Source organism: Nilaparvata lugens, chromosome 9 (assembly GCF_014356525.2).
Source record: "Nilaparvata lugens isolate BPH chromosome 9, ASM1435652v1, whole genome shotgun sequence".
NCBI lineage: Eukaryota > Metazoa > Arthropoda > Insecta > Hemiptera > Delphacidae > Nilaparvata > Nilaparvata lugens.
The window spans coordinates 29,236,813-29,260,350 of NC_052512.1; the positions used below are offsets into that span (position 1 = coordinate 29,236,813).

Genomic DNA, 23,538 nt, shown 5'->3' on the forward strand with positions numbered 1-23,538 from the left:
ACCGAATTTGAACGTAAATTATGTCAATTTGATCTCGAAAAACACCTGTTACTATATCGGCGTATCTTTGGCGAACAAAATTCTTCCACCTCAGCTAAACCTGTGTACTAAATTTTTTTAAATATATTTCCATCAATTATTGAAAAAGGTGAGGAAACGCAGAAAAGCTGAGAAAACGCTAATTTTGGCTAACTGGATAAATTGGTATTTAGGAGGTCCTGGATAAATGCATTTCAATCTTCAACTTGGTGCCAAACCAACAAAGTCAACTAAACTTAATGCCAACCTGACAGAATTTTTAATTTAGTTACCAGAACAACTGTTTCGAAGAGGTACTCTCTCTAGATTATAATTCTATATCAACATATGGTATGGACATTTCAATTATAATTTTAAGATATGGAATAAGAAGAATATACATGCTATAAGAAAATTTAAACCCTTAAAAACCACCCTTAGAGTTAAACTATCGCCGAAATATTTCTTAGTGCGCCTCTAAAGGGCCAACTGAACATACCTACCAAAATTTGAACGTTTTTGGTCCGGTAGATTTTTAGTTATGCGAGTGAGTGAGTGAGTGAGTGCCATTCCGCTTTTATATATATATAGATTCAATTTGCTTATTTCTTGACGGAATGAAGGTTATTATTTTCTTTCATCTCTGCGATAACCATCTTAAGCGAAGATGGGATTCTGGCCTGAGCCATTGTGAAATTCTGATAAACGTCTAGGCATTTTGAGTTGCGTGTTATGTGACGTCAGAGTCCTTTCAAACTGGAGCATTCAAAGCAGGAGCTTACCCCAGTAATCCGGCTGTTTCCTATCAAATCTCATAACCCTCACAATCCGCTCTTTGATGGCTCCCTCTCCAAACCCAATAACTCACATCTCATCACTTTGGAGAAGCATTGAAAGACGGCTTTCGATTTGAGATTGAAGTTACAGATCTGATATGAATTGTACAGTTAGCGATAGTGAGGTGCCCTGTAGATTGAGAGAATGTTGTAGCATAGTCCAAAATAATTAGCGAATAGGCTTCAATATAGTGTCGCACTTTGGCGCCGACTTCATAAGGCCTTGGTGGGCTCGAGCCCACCCATAAGTTTGATCAATTATTGAATCAGCGGAGCGAATTCCATGTTTCAAGTCAATCGGCGTTCGTCTGTTTGTACCGCAGTTACAGTCGCAGTTATGGTCCGATTTGGTATACAAGTACTTTGAAACAAGGCGCGAAAACATATGTATTTAAAATTTCAAAATTCATCATCGTTTCAAGATGGTGGCCCTTTATTTGGAAATTTCATCCTGAAAATCTGCCCAATACTTCATCAGATCAGGTTCAAACCGGCCGCCATCTTGAATTGCATTTGATCGAAATTGTTCGTGTCGGATCCTTATAGTGTTGGTAATCCCGTCCTGTCCCCAAACCTATGGATTGGGGTACAGTTAAGATTTAATTCACGAAAACGTCGACAGCCCCAAAAGTAGGTCTTTAATTTGCACTAACCTTGGAACTGGCGAGGAAGTGGACTGATCTCGTGTGTAGAAGCTACTGCTGACGATATCCTGTCTTTATGCGTAGGCCTATATGATATTGCACATATATCACGAAACGAAACGAGGTAATTGCGTTCAGCTCAAGCGCCACGGAAACAGGAGAAACGAAACGAAAACGATGTTGACTTCTCGAGCACACTTCTGGAAGTGCTGGTTTGAAAGATAAACGGGGAGGATGAAGGAGGGGTGTGGGAGAGAGGTTATCTTGCCTCTTTGGGAGAGTGGGAAGGGGAGGAAAGCACAAACCAAATCAACCCGCAATCAAGGCTGCCGATCCTCCGTGAATCCACCATCTCCGCCCGCCTTGGAAGCCCCATTTCCAAGACATAAACTCAAAAAGAACTAAAATTTAAAAGTAAAAGAAAAACAAAACAACATACACTGAACGGTAGAAAAGAAAAACGAAGGGAAAAAGAAATAGGAAAGGAGAACGGAAAACTTGGTGTGTGGGTTAAACTAATAGGGAAGTATGGGTGCAAGTTCCTAACTGGCTAACATCTCACCAGAGTTAGTTTTCACGTGAGCTGAGCGCACAACACCCTTAGCATCACTTATGATTTGGATGACTCTACCTAACGGGTATGATAAGGGTGATGAATTGTCCTCTTTAATCCATACTAACTGCCATACTGAAGGTTTGTGTCACTCTCAAACCACTTATTCTTCTGTTAAGAGTGTGGAGGTATTCACTCTCCCACCTCTTCCACAATCTCTGAGTGGAGCGATTAACCTTTCCCAACGAGACAGTCTGTGCTCGTTGACATCACTCACGTCAATTCAGGAACCGCCAACAGAGGGCGATGACAAGGAAATGTCCGGGAGTCAGCGCCTCGTAGTCATCAGGAGATGAAGAGAGCGCATACAACGGTCTCAAATTGAGTATCGCCTCAATTTTCACCACAGAGTGGAAAGCTCAACAATAGTTAGGACGAATTTCCCATTTCACGAAACAAATGGAATTTCACATTTTTAATATTAGACTCACAGATTCCATTCATGAAAGGAGCATGTGGATATTAAAACGAAATTGGATGCTTTTAGATGACATCGCATCACAGACGTTGGATTGATTTTCTGATGATCTGAGAAATTCAACAATTTCCTTCAATTGTCGCGCAGCACCTTTGAAATTCGTCCTTGATCACAGAAATTTCTTTAGGCACAGTTAAGATTTAATTCACGAAAACGTCGACAGCCCCAAAAGTAGGTCTTTAATTTGCACTAACCTTGGAACTGGCGAGGAAGTGGACTGTATCTCGTGTGTAGAAGCTACTGCTGACGATATCCTGTCTTTATGCGTAGGCCTATATGATTTGCACATATATCACAGAACGAAACGAGGTAATTGCGTCAGCTCAAGCGCCACGGAAACAGGAAAACGAAACGAAAACGATGTTGACTTCTCGAGCACACTTGGAAGTGCTGGTTTGAAAGATAAACGGGGAGGATGAAGGAGGGGTGTGGGAGAGAGGTTATCTTGCCTCTTTGGGAGAGTGGGAAGGGGAGGAAAGCACAAACCAAATCAACCCGCAATCAAGGCTGCCGATCCTCCGTGAATCCACCATCTCCGCCCGCCTTGGAATGCCCCATTTCCAAGAACATAAACTCAAAAAGAACTAAAATTTAAAAGTAAAAGAAAAACAAAACAACATACACTGAACGGTAGAAAAGAAAAACGAAGGGAAAAAGAAATAGGAAAGGAGAACGGAAAACTTGGTGTGTGGGTTAAACTAATAGGGAAGTATGGGGGCAAGTTTCCTAACTGGCCTAACATACTCACCAGAGTTAGTTTTCACGTGAGCTGAGCGCACAACACCCTTAGCATCACTTATGATTTGGATGACTCTACCTAACGGGTATGATAAGGTGATGAATTGTCCTCTTTAATCCATACTAACTGCCATACCTGAAGGTTTGTGTCACTCTCAAACCACTTATTCTTCTGTTGAAGAGTGTGGAGGTATTCACTCTCCCACCTCTTCCACAATCTCTGAGTGAAGCGATTAACCTTTTCCCAACGAGACAGTCTGTGCTCGTTGACATCACTCACGTCAATTTCAGGAACCGCCAACAGAGGGCGATGAACAAGGAAATGTCCGGGAGTCAGCGCCTCGTAGTCATCAGGAGATGAAGAGAGCGCATACAACGGTCTCGAATTGAGTATCGCCTCAATTTTCACCAACAGAGTGGAAAGCTCAACAATAGTTAGGACCGAATTTCCCACTTCACGAAACAAATGGAATTTCACATTTTTAATATTAGACTCACAGATTCCATTCATGAAAGGAGCATGTGGAATATTAAAACGAAATTGGATGCTTTTAGATGACATCGCATCACAGACGTTGGATTGATTTTCTGATGATCTGAGAAATTCAACAATTTCCTTCAATTGTCGCGCAGCACCTTTGAAATTCGTCCCTTGATCACAGAATATTTCTTTAGGCAATCCACGCCTAGAAACAAAACGATGGAGAGTGTTAATAAACTCTTCGGATGAAAGACTTGTAAGCACCTCAATGTGACAAGCTTTTGTTGCCAGACAGACAAACAGTGCAAAGTATGCCTTGTACGTACGAGCTTTGGGCCGAATACTCTCTTTGACAGTGAAAGGACCAGCTAGATCGACCGCAGCCTTCAGAAAGGGAGCACTGGGAACAACACGAGAGCTGGGAAGATCACCCATGACGGGAGCAACAGGAGTTGCATTGAATAAACGGCAACGAGTACAATTGAAAATCACATTTCTGATAACACTGTGTGCTCCAACAATCCAAAAATAACGCTGAATAAGAGCACGCACTATTCTTGGTCCAGCATGAAGATGAGAAATATGATAATACTCAATGAGGAGTTTAGTAAAATGACTATCTTTATGTATCAAACAAGGATGCTTGGCTTCATATCCTAAAGCACTATTTACCAATCTGCCACCAACACGAATCACACCATCACAATCCAAGAATACAGACAATTTTTGGAAACTCTTATCACAAGGTTTACCCTCTTTCAATAGGTCGAGTTCACGATTGAAATGACACTTTTGAACAATTTTAACACAATAAATTTGTGCACATTTCAACTCTTGAACACTAAGTGCGCCTGATTTACGACAGACACCACTAATTGATGCTTTACAGTTATTCACGAAACGTAAAACATAAGCACAGGAACGTAACAATCTCATGTATGAGGAGAAACGTGTTATCTGAATAACAGCAGTCTCTTCAGTGATATTCAAAACAACACCTTTATTTTGTTTCACATCAGGCAGAATTTCAGTAGCAGGGTAAGTCATAGATGACAACGGCCAACATGACAACGAATTAGAACACCACGTTGGAGCATTGAACCAATCTTGCGAATTGCACAAGTTTTGGGGAGAAACGCCTCTTGAACCAACGTCGGCAATATTGAAATCAGTACCATGTGATTCCAATCTGAAATATTAGTCAACTCTAATATTCTCACAACACGATTTGCAACAAACGTTTGCAACTTGTAAGGAGGTATATGCAACCAAGATAAAACAATAGTTGAATCACTGAACAGAAACGTAGATTGAAGATTGATTTTTTCCAGTGAAGGAAGGACTGAAACATACAATCGCGAAAGCAACAACGCAGCTTGAAGCTCTAATCGAGGAATAGACAGAGTTTTCAACGACGCAACTTAGTTTTAGCTTTCAACAGGAAGCATTTCACCGTAGATTCTGACGACACAACTCTCAAGAAGATACAAGCACAGATTCCTTTCTGCGATGCGTCGGAAAACCCAAGTATTTGACAAGAAAAAGCATCGCCATAAACGCATCGAGGAATTGAAATTGAACTTAGAGCAGGAAGCTCTCTCATCAGCTCGTTCCAGCATTCGTTGTAGTCAACAGGAATCGGCGTATCCCAATCGATGTCCAACTTCCACAGCTCTTGTAAAAAACATTTCATTTTGAATATTACTGGAGCTATAAAACCGAGAGGGTCATACAGACGCGCGATAACGGACAGAACAGTGCGCTTAGAGTTTTTCTTTTGAAACTCTGGAACGGAGACTTTAATATTAAAACAATCAGTAGTTGGGTTCCACATTATGCCAAGAACTTTCACATTTGAATTAGGCTCATCACTGATATGAAGTGGTACTTGAGTGTTTTCAGAACAAATCAAATCCAAGAACTCAGGAGAATTACTGCTTCATTTATTCAACTTGATATGAGCACAGTTTAGAAGATTACAAAGTTGTGATTTTATTTCACAGATTTCTTCCAACGAATTAGCACCTGTGAGAAAATCATCGTGATATATATCATCACGAATAGCTGCTGCTGCCAACGGAAATTTATCTCCTTCATCTTTCGCCAGTTGAATGAGAGCACGTTGAGCAAGAAAACCAGACGGTTTCAAACCATATGTGATTGTTTTGAGCTCATAAACGACAATATCATCGGAAGGATCTTTACGAAACAATATGTGAAGGAAAGAACGATCTTCTTCATCAACGAGGATAGCACGATACATTTTCGTAACATCACACGTGAATACGAATGAGTGAAGTCTGAATCTAGTTAACACATCACATATGTCATTTAACAATTTTGGACCTGAATGAAGAACTTGATTCAACGAAATGTGACTCTTTTTAGCAGACCCATCAAATACAACACGAACCTTTGTTGTAGGTGATGACGGATTGAATACACAAAAATAAGGAATAAAATATTTACCTGGTTTTTTAGCAACTTCCATATGATCCAAAAGAAGATACTTTCCATAAATGATACGCAATCAGATTTCAAACGAGCATCACGCAGCATACGACGCTCCAACGACAGAAAACGATTTAAAGCAACATCATGAGATTCATGAAACTTGAGTTGATTAGTGTCAACTTTGAAAGGGAGACGAACAACATATCTTCCTTCAGTATCACGCGTGTGAGTTTCAGCAAAATGTTTCTCACAAAACTCATCATCGGGACTAGGAAATTTATGATTAGGAATTTCTTCACTTTCCCAAAACTTATGAACCAAATTATTCAACGAGTTCTCAGAGGTGGGACACGTCATTAATGCAGTCAATGACTGATTAAGAAGACCGGAATGATTTGGAAATTCACCCAAAATAATGTCACCAAACACGGTAGGAATCACGCAAAACGAACACTCTTCACTAGATGAGACTTGACTATGATGACGTAATATTTTGTTGAATAACTGACATCCCAATAGAAGATCAACGGAACGTTGTTCATAGAACACAGGATCAGCAAGGTTGAATTTTTTCAACTCATTTTGCACTTTCGAACTGAGATAAATAGGGGGCAATGAACCAACTATTTTATCAATCACGTAAGCCTCAGCTTCTAGACGAGGGTGATTTGAGCCCTTAGGTTTCAACAAACATTTCACAACACCAGAAGAATTCCCTACACTCGAGGAATTCAAACCAGAGAAATTTTGATGACAATCATGAACAGATAAACCAAGTTTCATAACAAGATCTTTTGTGATGAAATTAGCAGTACTACCAGAATCAATCATTAAACGAACACCAATAAACGAACCAGATGAATTTTTAATAACTGCTTGAGCAGTACCTAGAACAACACTCGTTTTAGGAATTAAACTAACAATTGATGACTTATCAATAACATTATCAGTGATACCACAATGCTTAGAAGAATTTGAATTCTCAACAACATTCATAGTGCTATCAGTTTGAGTGATCGAATCAACGGATTTCGATTTCAAAGCAACTTTAGAGATGTTATCAGTAGACTTCTGATAACGAACAGGAGAATTCGAACGGCTATTATCACTACTACGAGGATAATGAAGTAATTTATTATGCATACGACCACAATAACACAACGATTTAGACTTGCATTGGTTTACAGCGTGAAATTTGGAGAAACAATTGAAACAGACTCTCAATGATTTATTAAATTCATTCCTAGCTTTTGGATCTCTTTTCAAGAAAGCAGGACATTTGAATAACGAATGATTCATTGATTTGCAAAATGAGCATTTTGTTTCAGCACTATCATTCAATTCACAAGTAACTGAGCTGCTTTTATTTCGAACGCTGTTATCATCCTGAGTAGATAAGACAACCTTTCTCTGAAAAGACTTATTTTTCGGCTTTTCGATAGATTTTTGTTCATTACAGACGGCACATCAGATGCAGATAATTGATAAGATCTAACTCTCTTATTCACGAAATCAATCAACTGTTGAAAGAAGGAAAGCTCTTATCAGCTACCTCGAGCTCAAACGATTCACGTGATATTTTGTCTAATTGACGAATAGCCAATGAGTACAAATATAATCAGCCAAATCGGGAACTTTCAACGACTTCAGAGTGTTAATACTATCACCTACTTTAACAAGAAAATCTTGAAGCGATTGTAACGAAGGTTTAAATGGGATTGAACTAGTTTTTCAAATTTCATTTACGTAGTAGTTAGCTAGCACCCTATCACTTTCATAACGCTTGCATAGAGTTTTCCATGCCAAATCAAAATCACTACTTATCTGAAAAGATTTCACTACTCTGGCTGCTTCGCCTTTCAACAAATTATGCAAAATATGAGATTTATGAACAGAGAATAATATTTATCATCCACAATCAATGATGAAAAGATATTTTTGAATCTAGGCCAGTCTGAAATATCAGAGCCATCAAACGGTTTTATTTCAGTTGGAGGTAATATCATATTCAAACGGGGAGAATGAGAGGTTGAAGTGAAGGTTCACTTTTCTCCTTCGGCTTCTCATTTTTTTCATTTGATTCAATTTCACGAGCAATTATTATTGCACAGGATAAATTATCAATAACAGTAGGTGATTGATATTCAGGTTCTTTAGTAGGTTCAACTTGAATAGATAATTCATTGATTTCATCTAAGAGTGCAGATATTCTTCCACAGTATTTTCAATAGATCTTCTTATCAAAAATTGAGATTGAATTTTGGATCATTGATGTCCTTCAACTAGTCATAAGCTTGTTGAACACGGCTAAACAAAGTTCTTTCTTCTTCACACGAATAGTAAGCAAGGCTTGTGGGCTTGCCATTGTAACTAAGTAACTGATTAGATAAACAAGGATTTGGAAAGGAACTTTGTAACTGGATTTAACATGGATATCAGTGCATGTATCAACAATAACTCTACTATTAACGAATTGAAATTCAAATTGAAAAATAAATCTCTTGGAAATAGAACATATCCGGCCGGGGACCATGTGGTAATCCCGTCCTGTCCCCAAACCTATGGATTGGGGTACAGTTAAGATTTAATTCACGAAAACGTTGACAGCCCCAAAAGTAAGTCTTTAATTTGCACTAACCTTGGAACTGGCGAGGAAGTGGACTGTATCTCGTGTGTAGAAGTTACTGCTGACGATATCCTGTCTTTATGCGTAGGCCTATATGATATTTCACATATATCACGAAACGAAACGAGGGATTGCGTCAGCTCGAACGCCACGGAAACAGGAGAAACGAAATGAAAACGATGTTGACTTCTCGAGCGCACTTCTGGAAGTGCTGGTTTGAAAGATAAACGGGGAGATGAAGGAGGGGTGTGGGAGAGAGGTTATCTTGCCTCTTGGGAGAGGGGGAAGGGGAGGAAAGCAGAAACCAAAAATCAACCCGCAATCAAGGCTGCCGCTCCTCATGAATCCACCAATGGAAGGACCTTAAGTCCAAATTCAAGTCATTACGTTAATGGGAGATGAAATATTGTGTACACAGAACACATACACTCTGTCAGGATACAAAGCCTATGCCAGCATATTTTCTAAAATTAATGTATAATTGAGCATAAATCAAATGTACTCACGTCAAATTATGTAAAACTCATTTAATTATAGTTTTATTAATTCTTACAGTATTATGTATAATTTACCAATTTATTGTCAGAGTCATTCGTCAACTGCCTACCAATGTTTACTACCTTATTTTCAATAATTAGGTAGAGTGAATTGCGCCAAAATTGATGACAAGCTCATCTGTCAGCTGTTGATACTGCCGGCTACTGTGCTACTGTGATATCTCTATATTGTCCGTTTTCATTTTAAAACTAACTCAAGCTTGTTCATTTCTGCAACCCCTGTTTATTTTCTGTTTATCTGCTTAATTTTATAGTCTTCCCGTTTAACGTAATTTTTTGTCATTTTCTGTGTTTTTCGAACCTCTGTGTCTAATTTAAATATTAAAACCGCGTGGAAAAATCCCATTGGTGGACTTTTCCTTATTAGGCACAGGATTGGTTCTTGCCCAAATCACGTGGTTCTTCTTCTCAGAAGAAGACCAGGTGATTTCCTCTTTTTGGGAAGAAGAGACACTTGCCTTCTGAGAATCGAATTATCAGGACCCGTTTAATTTGTCCTATTAAAATTATGTTTAAATGGTTTCTCTTCTTGTTAAATGTAATATATCCAGTGTGTTAAATGTGTAGCTCCTCTGTAGTCTTGTGCTCTTAAATTAAATTGGAAGGCAAGTTCAATTGTATAAGCTTATTCCTGAGGAAGAATTGTGAAACTAAATCCGGGTGACGCCATTCCACGCCAGATCTTCAAGTGAAATAAAATTATTAAGTGAATTGGGGCCCCACGATCGAGTTGGTGAGCGAAAAATACTTATTCTATCCAATCAGTGAATTGAGAAAGCTACAATTTTCTATCAATAATTATTGTGAAAGAGTGCAGGACTATATCCTCCTATAATACCGTGTAACCCCTATTAAAATCCTAATTGCACTATATTACAAGAACATTCATATTATTATCTCATATCAGAAATTTATTACCAAATTTTGAAAACTCTATTATTCCAATTTGTTAATTATTTAATTAATTATTATTATTTGATTCTTAACGATTATAATTCATCAATAAATTTGCATAAGTTAACCAGTTTCAGTAATTTCTCTGATTAGATCCTGCTCAGTTCGGTCTATAATTACCATATTGGTTTTCCTCTGTAGGAATTATTTCAGGTATTGGAATATCAATATTGAATTTACTTGTTATTCATAAGAAATAAATTACACGCTGTGCTGTCGGGTTTGAATTGCCTGGAGATATTGGTAGGCTATCACGCCTGATTCTCAGGCAGTTTATATCAGAGTACGGCGGAAATATTATTTCTTGTGGAATTGTAGGATATTCTGGACGGGTGTAGGCAGCTCTGCCGGCTGATTTTTTATCCAAATACAGGTGTTAAGCGTCCAGAGGCTCTTGCGAATCCACAAGATTGGCGCCCGAACACAAGACGGTGAAGGAGAGGGAGCTTATTTCATCTTAATAATCATAAATTTATTTCAGAGATCGACTTATCTACGCTTGAGAGGGAGCAGAAAATAAATATTTCTTTTCAGTGGAGTCGTGGGTCGCCTAGCCATCAATACTCTGTTCAATATTGTTGTTCAATTTTATTTCTTAAAATTATTGATCGAATTGAGCAGGTATTTTTTGTTGCACTAATGGGGGCTACACGGTGTTACTCTGATGTATTAATCCTGAAATGAACAAGCTTGAGGTAGTCGATTTATTTATTAATTTGTGATTGTTCATACACTGGATATTATTTTGATTGTGTTGAATTTTATGTTGATCATTACGGTATATTATATTGTAGAGTATTATTGTATTCTAAAACGTATTATTGTCGCGATTTTGTCTTGCTTTGAAGTTGTGGGAATTAGTCAGGTATTATTCTTCAGAACTACAAGATAATTTGCACTGACCTGATTCTGTTATTCCAATTTGCGCGCACCACTATCATTCACTCACTATTTTTCACTTATTGGATTTCGTCTACACTTCACTTTTGGGAGAATCATGGCAAACCCCGCCACGGAACTGGATGGGTCTACCACATTGTTTACACGGCAGATCCTGTCTCACCCGAAGCTCCTCCAAAACCGGCAACCAGCGCGACTTCAGTTGACTTTGAGCGCGGCATTCGAGAGCGTTTGTCATCGACTCGGCTAGAGGAAAGTCAGCCAATACTTAATTCGGTGCAATCATCACCAATCGCCAACGTCGATCGGCGCGAGGTAGATCGTCAAACGTCTTCAATGATGTCGTTGCTGCTGAGTTGGAGACCAAACAGCCGCAGGGGCTGCCATATCTACCACCTGGGACGATCGAAACCATACTTGAAGTTTTCAAGACCACTGCTGCTGGAATAGAAAAGAAATTAGAAGAAACCGGCAATAGATTGGACAAGAAAATAGAAGAAACAAGTAATAGTTTGGACAAGAAAATAGAAGAAACCAGTAATAGATTGGACAAGAAAGTGGAAGAAATGACCGCAAACTTTTTGCAACTCAAAAGTAACGTTGAGGATTTACATCGAAAAATGGATGAAAAACAAATTGAAGCTAAGAATTATACAAATGAACAAATACAAACGGTGAGAAGTGAATTTGGTGAAAGAATTCTAAACCAACACCGGGAAAATACTGAAGCAAATGGTGAATTGGAGAGCAAGATTACCCAGGCCAATGCTAAGCTAGCTCAGAATGATGTGAGGTTAGGTGAATTGGAGGCTCAGCAAACAAATCACACGGCCCAAATAAACCAGCTGAGAGCAGATGTCACACAGAATTCAGCTGAAACTTTAAATCCGAAGTAATTAAGGGATTGAAAACTCAGCTAGATCAAACTAAAGCCGAGTGCTACAAATAAAGAATAGTTTGGCTAACGTTTCTGGTGGTAATAATCATAATACTGGACAAATCTTGTCATCTTTACCAATATTTGATGATACTGAGTGCACCATTCAACCACGGGCATTCATTCAGCATTTGCAGGCTATTGATTCCGTTACTACTATACCATGGATTACGTGGAGAATGCATCTTTTACTATGTCTACAGAAAGAACCACTGATACACTTCAGAAGTCGCATTACTGAATTCAACTCGTTAAAGGATTTTATTGACAACTTCTTAGCTACTTTTTGGTCTCCGCAAGACAGAGAAATTTATTGTCTCACATATTACATGCAGATATGACAAGCAGAATACGGGCTGTCCATGAGTGCCTTTTCAGCCCACATTCGCTATTTGAACAATCTGATGGATAATCCAATCGAGAATGGAAATTTGATCGAAATATTAATTGGGAAGTTACCTTATTCCATTCAGACGGCATTAAGCTCGCAAAGTTTTGAATCCTATGACAAGTTTGAGGCTTGTTTGAGTCGAGTACAGAGTGTAGACGATAAATTTGGTCACGGAATTTCAAAAAAAACCATCAGAAAGATGAGAGGTTAGGTGTGTCGTGAATGAAGTTGAAACTCCTCATGTAATTATAATCGAGGCAGTCAACCGAGTCGACCTCAAAATAATAGCCGTGGATTTGGAGATAATCATCGGAGAAATTATAATGAGGGAAGTTCATTTATTCCAAATAAATCAGTCGACTCAACTACAACTCCAGAACAAAACATAAACAGAAGCGATGATGTCACTCAACCGCAGCCATCTGTATCAACAACCAGTTCGTCGCCCAACCAACAATCCAGTCCAACAAAAAGCAGTTCCATTCTAATAATCAGAAGGGAAATAATCACAGCGTCGTAATAACAATAATTGACAACCAGTTTCGACTGTCTCTGGCATCAATCATCATAAAAACGAGACAGTCAGAAAAAAAGTTATTCCGATCGTAGGAGTAACCGACCGTGAGGTGCTGCAGTCTGGCGGAAAAAATTCACACTGCTCCCAACCACGTGACAGCGGTAAATCCAGTCATGAAGAAGAGAAAATCTGCCTGCTCGTATTGCGTCAGCTAGTAGTGACAGTTTGCGGGTTCTGCCCCACGAGGCTACTAGTAGTGATGGTTTGCGGTTCCGCCTCCCGAAGCTGATAAAGTCGGCTCCACATTGTTCCAGCTGCTCCACATCGGTCCAGCTGCTCCACATCGCACCAGCTGCTCCACAGCGCATCGTTGGATCTTCACATTATCATCACAGCACCCACAACTCAAAGCAAGTTGTTTATTATTGTATTATATGTTATTATTGTAATATAAAGATTTGCTCACTGGCAAGTTAAGCCTACCCGCAATTACAACTAAATTTGAAATTAATTCTAAAATATAAAGTAAGTTATTTTGAATTATCCAGACAAAAAAAAAAAAAAAAAATTATATAAAATAATTTGAAAAAATTAGCTTATTAACTTACTTAAAAAAAAAAATTAGATAAAATAGAAAAATAGTCTGCTGTGATATTTATTAATAATTTTAGGTGTAGGATATTTTTGTGATTGAAAATCAACCATTAAATGGTCTTCATTATTATTAGTATTGTTTGTTTGAAAATTATTGTTGTTATCATTTGTGCTGTTGCATTATACATGCACTATTAACTATTAATTATCATTTGGTGATAAAATTATCTTGAATATTATATTTGTAGCATGAAAGCTCACTATAGATTAGAATTCTTAATTTATATGTTATTATTGTTATTAACTTAATGAAATTATTGTAATCACATAAATGTGATTAGTATTTTGAAAAAAAAATATGATGCATCAGAAATCTAAAACATGCATTCAGCAACTAATTTATAGGAAAATTTGAATATTATGTTACTTATTGTATTTTTGTATAGAAATGTTGAGAAATGAAGGGAATTTTGGAATCAAGCTTTAAAAATAAACAGGGTAGAAATTTTGATTGAACAAGTGGAGACTAGTTAAATGTATTGAATCACAGAGAGATATTATCAATCTTTGTAAGCTGGCATACTTGATGAAACTTGGTATAGTTATATTTTAACAGACCTGCAATATTGGATTAAAATTGTTATTAATGTTAAATTGTAAATTTTTGATAAAAATTGTTAATTGTTGGCATGGCCCTTTGATATTGTTATTTTGGCATCTTCTATGCACTCTATGCAGGTCTATTTCACTCATGCACCTCTGCTCTTTATTCTGTGAGGAGTGATGGGGGGCTTGTGCACCCATCCTCTCACCGTAGGGATTTTTGGATTCTGTGCATGTGGTATTATCCCACCTCTGTACTTCTTTGTAAGTCTGACTGGGCAAAAATCCCGGGACCTTAGTTTGTGGTTTCTGGCACCACTGCTGCGGCACAAAGCCATGCATATTTGTTGTAACATCATGCTTTTTTGTGCAGATTGTTGTTTGGCTGTGAATTTTTTGTGATAGACCCTAAGTCGTAGTTTTAAGTTAGCATATGTCATTGTACCCTTCTTGATTGAAATTAGAAAGCCTTTAATGGCCTAAAACCTTTCTAATTTGGGGGCTTTATGTCAGGATACAAAGCCTATGCCAGCATATTTTCTAAAATTAATGTATAATTGAGGCATAAATCAAATGTACTCACGTCAAATTATGTAAAACTCATTTAATTATAGTTTTATTAAATTCTTACAGTATTATTTCGTATAATTTACCAATTTATTGTCAGAGTCATTCGTCAACTGCCTACCAATGTTTACTACCTTATTTTCAATAATTAGGTTAGAGTGAATTGCGCCAAAATTGATGACAAGCCTTATCTGTCAGCTGTTGATACTGCCGGCTACTGTGCTACTGTGATATCTCTATATTGTCTGTTTTCATTTTAAAACTAACTCAAGCTTGTTCATTTCTGCAATCCCTGTTTATTTTCTGTTTATCTGCTTTAATTTTATAGTCTTCCCGTTTAACGTAATTTTTTGTCATTTTCTGTGTTTTTCGAACCTCTGTGTCTAATTTAAATATTAAAACCGCATGGAAAAATTCCCATTGGTGGACTTTTCCTTATTAGGCACAGGATTGGTTCTTGCCCAAATCACGTGGTTCTTCTTCTCAGAAGAAGACCAGGTGATTTCCTCTTTTTGAAGAAGAGACACTTGCCTTCTGAGAATCGAATTATCAGGACCCGTTTAATTTGTCCTATTAAAATAATGTTTAAATGGTTTCTCTTCTTGTTAAATGTAATATATCCAGTGTGTTAAATGTGTAGCTCCTCTGTAGTCTTGTGCTCTTAAATTAAATTGGAAGGCAAGTTCAATTTGTATAAGCTTATTCCTGAGGAAGAATTGTGAAACTAAATCCGGGGTGACGCCATTCCACGCCAGATCTTCAAGTGAAATAAAATTATTAAGTGAATTGGGGCCCCACGATCGAGTTGGTGAGCGAAAAATACTTATTCTATCCAATCAGTGAATTGAGAAAGCTACAATTTTCTATCAATTAATTATTGTGAAAGAGTGCAGGACTATATCCTCCTATAATACCGTGTAACCCCTATTAAAATCCTAATTGCACTATATTACCAAGAACATTCATATTATTATCTCATATCAAGAACATTTATTACCAAATTTTGAAAACTCTATTATTCCAATTTGTTAATTATTTATTAATTATTATTATTTGATTCTTAACGATTATAATTCATCAATAAATTTGCATAATTGTTAACCAGTTTCAGTAATTTCTCTGATTAGATCCTGCTCAGTTCGGTCTATAATTACCATATTGGTTTTCCTCTGTAGGAATTATTTCAGGTATTGGAATATCAATATTGATTTACTTGTTATTCATAAGAAATAAATTACATTCGCTGTGCTCGGGTTTGAATTGCCTGGAGATATTGGTAGGCTATCACGCCTGATTCTCAAGCAGTTTATATCAGAGTACGGCGGAAATATTATTTCTTGTGGAATTGTAGGATATTCTGGACGGGTGTAGGCAGCTCTGCCGGCTGATTTTTTATCCAAATTACAGGTGTTAAGCGTCCAGAGGCTCTTGCGAATCCACAACTCATACACACACAAACATACAGACCAATCCCCAAAAACCACTATTTTGGACTCAGGGGACCTTGAAACGTATAGAAATTGAGAAATTGGGGTACCTTAATTTTTTTCGGAAAGCAATACTTTCCTTACTTATGGTAGTATGGCAAGGAAAGTGGAAACTAGCTGGCCCGGCTGGCCGTAGCTGGTACCGCCAAATAGTCGATGCATTAGCTAGATGCACACCTCAAAATCTATAACCATACTAACAATCCTCAGATTCAGACCATCCTATCTTTTCTTTCAATGACCAAATAATCAGTTCAGTATACTCTTCCATGTGCGTGTACGATAAAGTCATAACTGACAAATAATTGATCACGCTTATAATCAATCGACATTTTATAGTTCAAGCTATGCTATCTTTTTGCATAAATCACATGTGTTCCCCGTTCACTCCTCTCACTTACTCAAAACATGCAGGTAATTTGAAACATTTATATAAAAAAATCTAATGCGTGACCTTGGGAAATAGCTGGGTAATCAATTGCTTCACAAACTTTTTGAATAATTGTTGAGTGACGATGAACCCTGATGTCGGAATTATAATTGGAGAATCGAGGGTTTCGATAAAAATAAATGGTACGAAATCGATTACTTTTATCAGTAACTAGCCGTCAGGCTCGCTTCGCTCGCCATATCCGTCTAGCCAGGGGGCTCCGCCCCCTGGACCCCCGACTGGATCGTCCAAGAATGAGATCAGCAGGCTTGCTCCGCTCGCCTGCATTTTTCATTTGAGCATTTTTATCATATGTTAGGACAATCCAGTCGGGGGTCCAGACTAAACGTCTAGCTAAACGGATATGGCGAGCGAAGCGAGCCTGAAGGCTAGTAATATTAGGATATAAGGATTGAAGTAGCAGTGCCAATCAATTTTTTCCGCGATAAATGCATTTAAATCTCAACTTGGTGCCAAACTAACAAAGTCAACTCAACTTAATGCCAACTGACAAAATTATTAATTTAGTTGCCAGTTAACAACTGTTCCGAGAGAAGGTACTCTATCTAGATTATAGTTCTATAGTAACTATGATATGGAAATTTCAATTATAATTGAGAGATTGGGAGAAGAAGAATATACATGCCAGAAGACGAACTTTAAACCCTTAAAAACTACCCTTAGAGTTAAAATATTGCAAAAGATTTCTTAGTGCGCCTCTAAAGGGCCAACTGAACATACCTACCAAATTTGAACGTTTTTGGTCCGGTAGATTTTTAGTTATGCGAGTGAGTGAGTGAGTGAGTGAGTGAGTGAGGTGAGAATCAGTCAGTCAGTCAGTGAGTGAGTGCCATTTCGCTTTTATATATATAGAAGATAACTTCAAATACCAACTTTTATCAAAAAGGTAATTTACTTGTGCTCCGCAAGAGTCCAAATAAAAACTTGACCTACTGAAATCTTGAAAAATTGAAAAATAGGCCTATAACCATCCTCGGTAAATCAAGTATTGAAAAAGATTAAGTATAAATAATAAGTAACTGAATATATGTGACTAATAACTAAAATATGTTATAACTGTAACTAATATGAATGTAACTGGATGAGTAACTGATATTTGAATAAGTAACTGGACTCGGGGGATTCTTATGGATTCCATTTATACCTATAATTTGTGATATTAATACCTATAATATAGTATATTATAGTACCTATAATATAGATAATTATTCAAATCGAAAAAGAATAATTTACTAAAAATCAATTGATTCTAAACACCGAAGACAGCACACTTATTTCAAACAAAGCAATGTCTTTATCCCGAGGCCGTACTGCTGGATGGTTGAACAAAGAACAGTCATTTTGTTTCTAGTCGGGGCGTTTAGAATAAAATACATGAGTGGTTATGGAGCAGCACACACTCTTGTCTACTATCTATCGACGGCTGTTGGATGACGCAATGATTATAACAGCTGATTTATATTTCTGTGTGTGGCCAACTACAAAAATCTTCTCCCATAAGGATACATGTAAACTTTGAAGGACCGTAGGTAGGGATGTCAATCCCGGGACTGATTTCCAATCCCGGTATTTCGGGATTATCCAATATCAATCCCGGGATCCCGGGATTGGCAAAAATCAGTTTCATGCATTTTTAACCCATTGATTATCCTCAATTACATGTTCAGTAACAGTGTGTGGAGATGAAAAGGGTTCATTATAGAGGGAGAGGATATTATTGAAATTGGAAAATACTTGGAAATAATATTAAAATTAAACATTCCATTCCTATAATTTTTCAAGATTGGAGTAACTCTTTCGAAAGCTGAACCACTAATAAATTAATTTTCGTACAGCCAACTATTGTATATTCACTTCAACTAGATATTCTACTTATGATAGAGAAAGAGAAGAGAAGAGGAATAATTAGAGAGAGTGAATAAATGGTGCTTGTTTATTTCTGATTTCTGAAGTCTTTTCAAAGTTGTGAGTGCATTTCAGGGAAATGACATCAGCACTATTGCAAATATTGCGCCGTCTAGACCAGTGAGGATAGAGTGTCAGAGGTATCAGTATAGAGTGTCAGTGTATAGAGTGCAGAGGATAGAGTGTCATTTACATTCTATACTCTGTGGTCTAGACTGGTAATTGTGGTGCTGTGTAAACAGAAACAAACGTAGAGGCATAACAACCGATCAACAACCATTATGTGAATGATGTGAACAATAATTCGAATACTATTCAGCCAGTACAGAGTACAGTATATTATTTATATGCCACTGTAGGCTGTGCCTGTAGGATAAATTTGTCAAACACTTGGGACAATAATTAGCTATGCGAAACTCATATTCATCACCGTGAATGAACTCTATATTGAATTGTTTTTGGAAAAATACGATTCACAATTCAGGTTCTCTAATCCCGAAAATCCGGGATTGACGCTGAAAAATCCCGGGATTGTTAAGTATAAAAAATGGACCAATCAAAGATTGACATCCCTAACCGTAGGAAAGAGTCCTGAAGTCGGATTATAAATTTGATGGGCCATAAACCTGGTCCTGAACAGAACGAACACAACTAAAAAAAAATCAAATTCTGTGCACACATAAAAAAGTTATTGAGCGTCAAAATTTTAGGCTCGATTTTTATTTAAATAGCTAATTCAATTTTCTTATTCTTGACGGGATAAAGGTTATTATTTTCTTTCATCTCTGCGATAACCATCTTAAGCGAAGATGGGATTCTGGCCTGAGCCATTGTGAAATTCTGATAAACGTCTAGGCATTTTGAGTTGCGTGTTATGTGACGTCAGAGTCCTTTCAAACTGGAGCATTCAAAGCAGGAGCTTACCCCATAATCCGGCTGTTTCCTATCAAATCTCATAACCCTCACAATCCGCTCTTTGATGGCTCCCTCTCCAAACCCAATAACTCACATCTCATCACTTTGGAGAAGCATTGAGAGACGGCTTTCGATTGAGATTGAAGTTACAGATCTGATATGAATTGTACAGTTAGCGATAGTGAGGTGCCCTGTAGATTGAGAGAATGTTGTAGCATAGTCCAAAATAATTAGCGAATAGGCTTCAATATAGTGTCGCACTTTGGCGCCGACTTCATAAGGCCTGGGTGGGCTCGAGCCCACCCATAATTTTGATCAATTATTGAATCAGCAAAGCGAATTCCATGTTTCAAGTCAATCGGCGTTCGTCTGTTTGTCTTTTTGGATTTCAAAATTCATTATCGTTTCAAGATGGTGGCCCTTTATTTGGAAATTTCACCCTAAAAATCTTTCCAATACTTCATCAGATCAGGTTCAAACCGGGCTCATTCTTCTCAGTGGATCGAAGCGGTATTATTTCATATATCATATATTCAAAATTTCTCGAATTCGAATTTTTCTTCCAAGTCCCAATCAAAGTTTCAGATTTTTCATCTTTCGAACTGTGCTTCCGAGTTCAAAAGCGTAGAGGACCTTCATTCTTCAGCGATCATGGTGGTCTCATTTCATATATCACATATTCAAAATTCAAAAAAATTTAGAATTTGATAATTTCTTTCAAAGTCCCAAATTTCAAGTTACAGATTTTTCATCTCTTTAACCGTGCATCCTAGCTCAAAAGTGTAGAGAACTTCTATCTCTCAGCGTCCTCCACCGATCCTATTGCATATAATCATCATTCTCTGATCCAATTTGTATGTTTGTTTGTGTGTGAATAGGCGGGCGTGTGTGTGAGTAGTGATATTAGTGAGTGTAGCGAGTTCTAATGTTCTCCGAACTACTAGTTCATTATTGTGAACAGAAAATAGAATTCTGATAACTGTAAATATTACTAATTAATTGAGTTCATCTACAATATAAAACAATCTCAAAGTTAGGAGTAAAAACAATATATAAAATGAAATACATGGTTGTAATAGAGAAGGCTCACATGACATTTACATTTGATTCCAAGCAAATTGTTCAATTTGAAAGCTTATAAGTTGAGAACATTATTCTCAATGTTTTTTACTTTCCTTGCCCTATTACCATAGGTAAGGAAAGTATTGCTTTCCAAAAAAATCAAGGTACCCTAATTTCATGATTTCTATACGATTCATTGCTCTCCTTGCCCTATTACCATAGGTAAGGAAAGTATTGCTTTCCAAAAAAATTTGAGGTACCCAAATTTCATGTTTTCTATTAGAATAAAATACATGAGTGGTTATGGAGCAGCACACACTCTTGTCTACTATCTATCGACGGCTGTTGGATGACGCAATGATTATAACAGCTGATTTATATTTCTGTGTGTGGCCAACTACAAAAATCTTCTCCCATAAGGATTACATGTAAACTTTGAAGGACCGTAGGTAGGGATGTCAATCCCGGGACTGATTTCCAATCCCGGTATTTCGGGATTATCCAATATCAATCCCGGGATCCCCGGGATTGGCAAAAATCAGTTTCATGCATTTTTAACCCATTGATTATCCTCAATTATATGTTCAGTAACAGTGTGTGGAGATGAAAAAGGGTTCATTATATAGGGAGAGGATATTATTGAAATTGGAAAATACTTGGAAATAATATTAAAATTAAACATTCCATTCCTATAATTTTTTCAAGATTTGGAGTAACTCTTTCAAAAGCTGAACCACTAATAAATTAAATTTTCGTAGAGCCAACTACTGTATATTTACTTCAACTAGATATTCTACTTATGATAGAGAAAGAGAAGAGAAGAGGAATAATTAGAGAGAGTGAATAAATGGTGCTTGTTTATTTCTGATTTCTGAAGTCTTTTCAAAGTTGTGAGTGCATTTCAGGGAAATGACATCAGCACTATTGCAAATATTGCGCCGTCTAGACCAGTGAGGATAGAGTGTCAGAGGTATCAGTATAGAGTGTCAGTGTATAGAGTGCAGAGGATAGAGTGTCATTTACATTCTATACTCTGTGGTCTAGACTGGTAATTGTGGTGCTGTGTAAACAGAAACAAACGTAGAGGCATAACAACCGATCAACAACCATTATGTGAATGATGTGAACAAATAATTCGAATACTATTCAGCCAGTACAGAGTACAGTATATTATTTATATGCCACTGTAGGCTGTGCCTGTAGGATAAATTTGTCAAACACTTGGGACAATAAATTAGCTATGCGAAACTCATATTCATCACCGTGAATGACTCTATATTGAATTGTTTTTGGAAAAATACGATTCACAATTTCAGGTTCTCTAATCCCGAAAATCCCGGGATTGACGCTGAAAAATCCCGGGATTGTTAAGTATAAAAAATGGACCAATCAAAGATTGACATCCCTAACCGTAGGAAAGAGTCCTGAAGTCGGATTATAAATTTGATGGCCATAAACCTGGTCCTGAACAGAACGAACACAACTAAAAAAAATCAAATTCTGTGCACACATAAAAAAGTTATTGAGCGTCAAAATTTTAGGCTCGATTTTTATTTAAATAGCTAATTCAATTTTCTTATTTCTTGACGGGATAAAGGTTATTATTTTCTTTCATCTCTGCGATAACCATCTTAAGCGAAGATGGGATTCTGGCCTGAGCCATTGTGAAATTCTGATAAACGTCTAGGCATTTTGAGTTGCGTGTTATGTGACGTCAGAGTCCTTTCAAACTGGAGCATTCAAAGCAGGAGCTTACCCCAGTAATCCGGCTGTTTCCTATCAAATCTCATAACCCTCACAATCCGCTCTTTGATGGCTCCCTCTCCAAACCCAATAACTCACATCTCATCACTTTGGAGAAGCATTTCAAGGTCCCCTGAGTCCAAAAACATGATTTTTGGGTGTTGGTCTGTGTGTGTGGGTGTGTGTGTGTCTGTGAACACGATAACTCCATTCCTAATTAACCGATTGATAAGGTAAGAGAGGAAGTGGAGAGGAAAGAGAAGGAGAAGAGAAGAGAGGAGGAGAAGAGAAAAGAGAAGGAGAAGAGAAGAGAGAAGGAGAAGGGAAAGAGGAGAAAGAAGAAGAAGGTATGAGAGGAAGAGAAGAGGAAGGTAAGGTCTTCTTCTTCTCTTTCCGTTCAAAATAGACTCCTGCGAAGCATGGGTTACCTGCTAGTGTATAATATTATGTAGAGTTGTCACGCACTGAGATGATTGCACTGGAGGGGTGGGGGAGAAACACTACTGTCGATTGGGGGGAGGGGTAACATCTGTATGACAGGCAAATATCAGTCCCTGTCGAGGGATAGAGGGAATTGCTATTGTCAGGGTTGCCCGAATTCAGATTTCGACATTTTCCTCCCCTACCATCAAATCTGGCAACTGCAAAGCCAGTGTACAATGAGCTATAAATTGAGCACCCTTGTCTCGTCTGAACGGAACTCGCTATCAATTGGTTCAGCTCTCTCACTTTCTCTCTCTCACTCTCTCTCTCTCACTTCCTCCTCACTCTGTCTCTCTTTCTTCAATTCTAAGATTCGAATCATCCAGTTCTCAACATGATAAGTAGAGTTCCTCATTTGAACATTATTACATATTACAGACCTAATAATTCAAATTGTTCCCCCAGACTGATAAGACCTATAACACAGGATAGAATTGAAAATTTCTGTCATAGTCTCAGTGCGATTGAGTGGCCCAATGTTTTGATTTTCTCCGGGGGAGAGGAGAATTTCAATGCTTTCACTGACCTTCTCATGAGGCTCTTCCATGAATTCTTTCCTGCAAGATTGTCAAAACAAAGGAGTT

At 37.6% G+C, this 23,538-nt stretch overlaps 1 protein-coding gene across 1 annotated transcript; it reads right to left on the bottom strand.

The window, feature by feature from the left end:
* Positions 1 to 3,273: 3,273 nt before the first annotated feature.
* LOC120352945 lies at positions 3,274 to 4,243 on the bottom strand. Its single transcript, XM_039435295.1, is given in 3 exon segments — positions 3,274 to 3,436; positions 3,439 to 3,800; positions 4,110 to 4,243. Coding segments are annotated over 3 exon segments (645 nt in total). The 3' UTR covers positions 3,274 to 3,287.
* Positions 4,244 to 23,538: the final 19,295 nt, after the last annotated feature.